The sequence below is a fragment of the Apaloderma vittatum genome, unplaced genomic scaffold (genome assembly GCF_000703405.1).
Source record: "Apaloderma vittatum isolate BGI_N311 unplaced genomic scaffold, ASM70340v1 scaffold22867, whole genome shotgun sequence".
Lineage (NCBI taxonomy): Eukaryota > Metazoa > Chordata > Aves > Trogoniformes > Trogonidae > Apaloderma > Apaloderma vittatum.
The window spans coordinates 21,080-27,431 of NW_009728159.1; the positions used below are offsets into that span (position 1 = coordinate 21,080).

Consider the following 6,352-nt stretch of genomic DNA (forward strand, 5'->3'; position numbering starts at 1 on the left):
AACAGACTCAGATCTGGTCGTCAAACGATAAAAGCAAGAGCCAGATCTACAAGAAGAGAGAGGAGACAGCCCGAGCTGCCCTCCCCATGCCATGCCCACCTACCCAGAGGGTGAGTAGATCTGCTTTGCAAAGCACTTCAGCTGTGAGTGATGGCAAAGAGCATCATCCGAAAAACAAAAAGAGCGCTGTCTACAGCATCCTGGAAGGGCAGCTTCTGCGGGGGGGTCTCCATGGCTGGGAATGTCTTAGCACAGGATGGCCAGTGCACCTCTGCCTGAACAAAACCAAGGCTACCTCCACCTGAACCGTCGGTCAGACACTGTGTAATACTGCTATTAGAAGGCATTTTCAAGAGCAAACCCAGAAAGAACAGCAAGACTGGAGTAGCCTGCACAGGTCCTTTGATAGGCCCTGGCCCAGGAGAGCTGCAAACACCCCCTCTCCACAAAACCATCACCCCCTCGTCTTTCACGGCTGTACAGAACGGCCCAGACCACACTCGTCTCAATCATGGCAAACCCAAGTTTAGACAAGAAAATTCTGTTCTTTGCTGCTGGGACCATGAGCAGTGCCCATTTAAATCCAGACATCAAGCTTATGTTCATGGCAGTAGGAAGAAGAGCTCACCATAGGATTTTTGCTTTCCAAGACTGTTTTCCCACAGCTTCACTGTCCTGCAGATCACATAAACATCCAGATCTAAGCAGAAAAATCTCACTGATTTTTGAACTCTGAATTCTTTTCAAGATGCACGTCCAACCTATCTGCCCACTGTACCACTGCTTTTTGTTTTCAATGACAACTCTTCCAGCCTCAGCCCAGGTGTAACCTTTTCACTCATCCAGTAGCAAATAACTGTAACAGCTAGAATTCTCACAGAAAACCAAAATCCTTTGCTGAACTTCATGTGCGTAAGTGTCAGAACAGCTGCTATTCATGTGAAGACTCAAATGTAGCAGAAGTGGTGCAAGCAGATTTGACCAGCTAGGTCAGTCTTGCATCTACCTGTACTTCACACTCCTCAGTGACAACTGAAAATCCTTGACATCCAGGCCAACAAACCAGTTAACTCCCATACTGCTTTACTTTTGTAGGAAACGCCTTCTGGACCACACCTGCTTCCCGAATTCACTCCTGAAAGCAGGACTGGTTGGGGCCTCGGTGGGCGGTGACGCCCTGTTCCGGTGACCCATCATGTGCAGGAAGCACTTCAGTGCCTCAGGAGGTTGCAAGGAGTGACCTACATTTTGCAGATCTATGCCAATACTTGAAGCACTTCTTTAGCATTAAACAAGTTCCCTTACTGCTGCTGGTAACGAGACAGAGCCAGCCTCACTCCTGGTCCAGTACTGACTGGTATTTGGGTTCTGCTCTGCCCAGTCCCGGGGCTGGCAGAGGGAGAGCATACACATCATTTCTGTGTCTGGAGCTGCAGTGATTCACTTAACACAGCAAAGCTGACACTGCCAATGACAGCCACCGCAGACTATTGTTTCAAGTGAAAGAAACAAATAAAGCACCTTTTTCAGTGTCTGTCAAATGGGAAAGGACCAAAGACCCCAAAGAGAAGCAAATGTTACCTTGGGGATAATGCAAAGCATTTTGCAAATATTTGAACATAAAGTAAAAAAAAGAAAAATAAAAAACAATGAAGTGAGACCTGTCAGCATTCGTAAAAGTGGATAAATAGGATCATCTTTATCGTTTGTTCTCATTCCAGAGAAGAGCCATCCTCCATACACATATCCTTGTTTTAGTCCCTTTCATTGAATCTGACTCCAAAGGCTTCTCATCACACTGAATACTGAAAGAGCACCAGCACACCCTTTAACAGAAAGGGTTGGGGCATTTTGGTTTGTTTTTCTGTCACATAAAACAACAAGGAGCGTTTGATGGCCTCTCTTCGGAAGACAAGAGCCCCGAAAGAGAAAGCAGAAGAGAATTGGACTCACCTCATCCAGTTTGCTTTGGTTTCATCCGTCCCATCGATGGATTTGTAGCGGTTGTTCTTATCAACGATCTGCAAACAGGAGAACAGATGGAGAGTGTCAACTAGCTGGCCCAGACAGGAGAAGGTCTGTGATTCTCAAATTGCTGCTTCAGTTCTAGCCTGAAGTCAGGAAGTGAAACCCCACGTCACGGATCTCAGCTCTCCTGGTACTACAGGCTGCGGCCCTGGATATGTGTGTGGAGGCTACTCTGAACCAAGAGGTACGTTCCCACATACAAACACACGTAACACACTGCGCATGCAGCTGGCAGAATTGTTAACGTTCCTGAGATACAGAAGATTAACTCCCCTTTCAGGATAGGGCTGAGACACACATTTATTTTACAGACAGAAAAGCATGAGCAGCATTTCATACCAGCAGCTCTCCATTTTTTCCCCACCTATAACTGAAGTCCCACACCTCATTTCTCATAATAATTAGTATCTGTCGATCTAGCGACATCTCTATCTCATAGGTTAACCTGTAGCAGGAGGGGAAAAAAATAAGGGGTTTGGTGCTGGAGGCTGCACGTAGATCAGTTCCTGATGGATTTGATCTCCTCTTTTCTGGCCTCTTGAGCCACTTGCTCTGCTCACACAGGCTGGGAAGGACTGCTGCGGGCCCACGAGAGATTTGCAATCTCTAGATACCATCCTTACTCTATCCTCAGAATGATGACCAGAGCAGAGAAAGGTACCGGAGGAATCCTAGAGGTTGACTGGGAATGGAAGAACAGGGGGAGAGGAGAAGCAAGCTCTGCTTCCTACAGCTGGGAACTGAACTCGGGTCCCAGGTCACCTGGTCTCCTTTCACGTATCCGTACTCTTAAGCTGCTAATAATTATGGCAGGTCCTACTGCCTGTGTGTGTCAGCAGAAAACTTGTAGAGAAAGGGGAAGATGGCTTAAGTCTGGCCCCGCAGGCCCACGAGTCCCCCAGCTCTGAGCTCCATGACCAAGTTGTCACTTTGTTGGGGAGACACTTCACTCCCCAGCCACGAGAAGAATCCTGCAGACTTGTCCTGGCTAGAGATCTGCCCCTCGTACGGCCCGAAGATGTGACCTTTGGGGATCACCTCATTCATACAGCGCACGTCGTTCTCCCCGCTGGGCTCTTTCACCACCTCCATTCCGGGCGGGATGGTCAGGGCTGCCCGGTCAGGGATGCCCACGGGCACTGGGGTGTCAGACACGAACACAGGGGGGCCGTGGTTTGGGCACTCATCCACAAAGTACTCCTGGCAGGACTCGCAGACTGTGGGTGCGAGGGGAGCAGGGGTTAGCTTGGGCAGACACGACGCCCACACGGGCTCATGAAGCTCCTGGGACACACATCCCAGCTCCCCATCCTCCTCCCAGCCCGGCAGAGCCCTTTCTCCACAGCTGAAAACAAATGCCCACATCAGCCAGACTTTGTTCTGTGCTTGGGAGAGAGAGATGGCATCCCCAGGCACCTGCCCGATGGCCAGACAGGGACTCAGGCCGACAATTTGGCATTTTGTAGTCGTGCCAGTGTAACTGGCACCAGCTTTCTTCCCAGAATATGGGGGCGAAAGAGTTGTTGTTCGCACAACGCTCCCTTTACAGTTTCTAGATTCAAGCTTTTGGGTTTTGCAGACTCTTGGAGCTTTCCCCATGCGCATTTTCATCTCCCCAGCACGCTTTCCATCTGCCCCTGCACAGCCCCACAACGGATGAGCTGCTTTTGTGCAACAGCTGCCCTGTCAAACACGCTGGGCTTTTCAGGAAAGCATGCAAATTTGTCCCCAGCTTCGTCCTTCTCTGCCTCCCACCCCAAACCAGCACACCACCAACTAGGAAAGACCAAAGCCTATACATGTGGCAGTGTGGCTCTTCCCTCACTCCCAAGACACTTACACCAGAAATCCACTTGCTGAAAGCTCTTGGTCATGATCAAATCCCGTTTCCCTTTCAGTTTCTTGGGCTCCACCTCCATGGACTGTGGGTCAGGCCTTCCAGAGCTGGGGAAGGAACAACAGAAAGACGACGTTAACCTACCAAGACATTGGGACTGCTCACCCAGAGAGGCAGAGGCAACAGGGCCTGGCCAGCTCTCTTAGTGACTCAAGTATGTCCCTCAAAACCAATTTTAATCTGGGATGGAGGTGGAAAGAAGGGGGCTAGAGCACCAGATGCGTACCAAGGCTGTCCATACTCCTGGTCCTGGTGCAGAGAGCAGGCCTCTGTTTTTATCGTCACCATCTCCCCTATGGAAGTCTGGGTTTGGATCAAACAGTCCTTCAAGTTTTCACTCATGTTCTGAAAAAGAACAAAGGGAAGGAAGGAATAAAAGTGAGAGGCCAGGAAACCACAACCTTCCTCCCCCGTCAGGAATCCCAGCCTTCCCCAGGCCACGAGGTAGGCCTCCCCGGGCACCCAGAGGGGCCATCGCACGCCGTGGGCACGGGGAACCTGAAGTAGGCTCCACAGAGCCCACTGAAAGTGTCACGCACAGAATTTAAGGCTGACGAGCATGATGTGTCATGGGAACATGGAGCACCACGACCTCAGAGCAGGTCTTTGAGGACAGAATGCTGAGAAAGAGGAATACAGGTAGTGGCATGAACCAGGATCTGTCTACAAACATAATGTACGCCAGCCTCCACCTGGGAGCAGAGCACGGTGTGCTATGTCCTTCCAGGTGGAGCTTTCTGTGTGCTCCAGGCACCGCTGACAGACGGGTAAGTGTCTAGAGCACCCTGCCAGACAACACCAAAATTGCACAAGTCATGATCTCGACCTTCCAGTCCCTCGCGATGACCATTGCCGAGGAACCGTCACCCACCTGGCATGCATCCACTACAGTAAAAACACCTCTCCCTCAGCCCGTCACAAGAGCCAGGAACCACTTAATGGTGTCTAAGAAAATCAAGCTCCACAACAGCAACGTTTCCCTCATCCCCTCCTCACGGGATGGTGCCGAGGAGAAAATATTGCGAAGGCAAACGATGATGACTCAGAATTGGTTTAATGACGATTTCTAGAAGGGCCGCTAAGCTCCAGAGCAGCCCAGCTTGAGACAAGGAACAAAACAGAGTCTCTTCATCTCGTTCATTGTCAGACGTCCTCCGAGGCACAAACCGGCTTCTCTCGGGCACCACACAGACTGGACAGCCTCTGCAGCTGTCCCCACCAAACAGAGCCTCTTCATCTCGTTCATTGTCAGACTTCCTCCAAGGCACAAACCGGCTTCTCTCGGGCACCAGACAGACTGGACAGCCTCTGCAGCTGTCCCCACAAACGGACCCCCCTTTCCACGGCCACTGCCCCACAGCACGCTCTGCTACACTGGTCAGACCCCTCCTCTCAGGGGAGCACATCCCCATCACGACTCAGCTCTGGGCATCCTGAAATTCGTGTTCTGAGCTCAGAAACCCCTGAAGACAGGCATTTTTCTTACTCTGTACGTGCTCACATGGGGCTGAGCACCACGGAAGAAGCATGGTCTGCACTTGTGCCCTGTTTACAGCGTGAAGGAATGCTACTGCCAGCCTCCACGGCTCCTCTTTGTGCCAGGTGACAAACAATTAATGTTTCCAGCCCAACTTCTCACATGCCTGAGAGACCTTTATCAAGCCTACATCAAGGAAGCACTAGTTAATATCCTAGTGTTCCGGAAGCAAAGTCTCAGCACACGTACAACAGGATACATGCAAGCACACGCTTTTAAGCCTTTACAAAGATGCCCAAAACAAGGCATGTTTTCTTTCAGAATTACTACAGCCAGTCTCAAGGAAAGCACTATTCAAGGCAGAGCCCCTGGTCTGCTCTTTCCAGTCCTGTCCCTGTGCACCAGCTGCGGCTGCAGGCTGCCTGCCCTTCCCAGAGAAGGAAAAGTCTTTCCTTAAAAGTCGGCAGTCTGTTCAGGAAGGGGGAAAATGTTAAAATGTTAAAAATCAAGAAGAGAGGGTGCTGGCACAGGAGCAGCTGATGCTGGCCACCGGGCTGATGCCCTCGGTAACAACGCACCAGTTTTGGAAGTTGAAACACCAGCAGCCCCCAAGGCTTGAGTAGGAAGGGCTGCAGACATCTGTCTCTGAAGAGACAATGGCTTTTCCTTTCCCATTTTTCCACCGTGGAGACTCCTGCTAGGCAGCAGGACAGACCCTGTGTCGGTGCAGGCTGACCTCCCGCGCAAGGCAGGACACCACATTTCCTTCAGTGAACTGCTTAAACCACAGCATAACCTCACAAGAAAAAAAATAATAAAAAAAAAAATAGAAGAAACCCAACATTTATTGTGCACAGGGAGCTCCTCATTTTACTGTAAGGCATGTTCTGCAGCCCTACCCTCTCACCGTCCTCCCTGAACTCCCTTTATCAGCCGCATTCTTGCGCAGC

At 50.6% G+C, this 6,352-nt stretch overlaps 1 protein-coding gene across 1 annotated transcript in view; it reads right to left on the bottom strand.

Moving 5' to 3' along the window:
* The window catches only part of PRDM11 (PR domain containing 11), a gene marked incomplete at its 3' end in the record, with an annotated part of 23,342 nt that extends 19,075 nt beyond the window's left edge, over positions 1 to 4,267 (bottom strand). Inside the window, exons 1-4 of the mRNA XM_009873998.1 lie at positions 4,152 to 4,267; positions 3,869 to 3,972; positions 2,974 to 3,245; positions 1,954 to 2,021 (exon numbers count right to left, since the gene is read on the bottom strand). Coding sequence (XP_009872300.1) covers positions 1,954 to 2,021; positions 2,974 to 3,245; positions 3,869 to 3,972; positions 4,152 to 4,267 — 560 coding nt within the window. The remainder of the gene's footprint in view (positions 1 to 1,953; positions 2,022 to 2,973; positions 3,246 to 3,868; positions 3,973 to 4,151) is intronic.
* Positions 4,268 to 6,352: the final 2,085 nt, after the last annotated feature.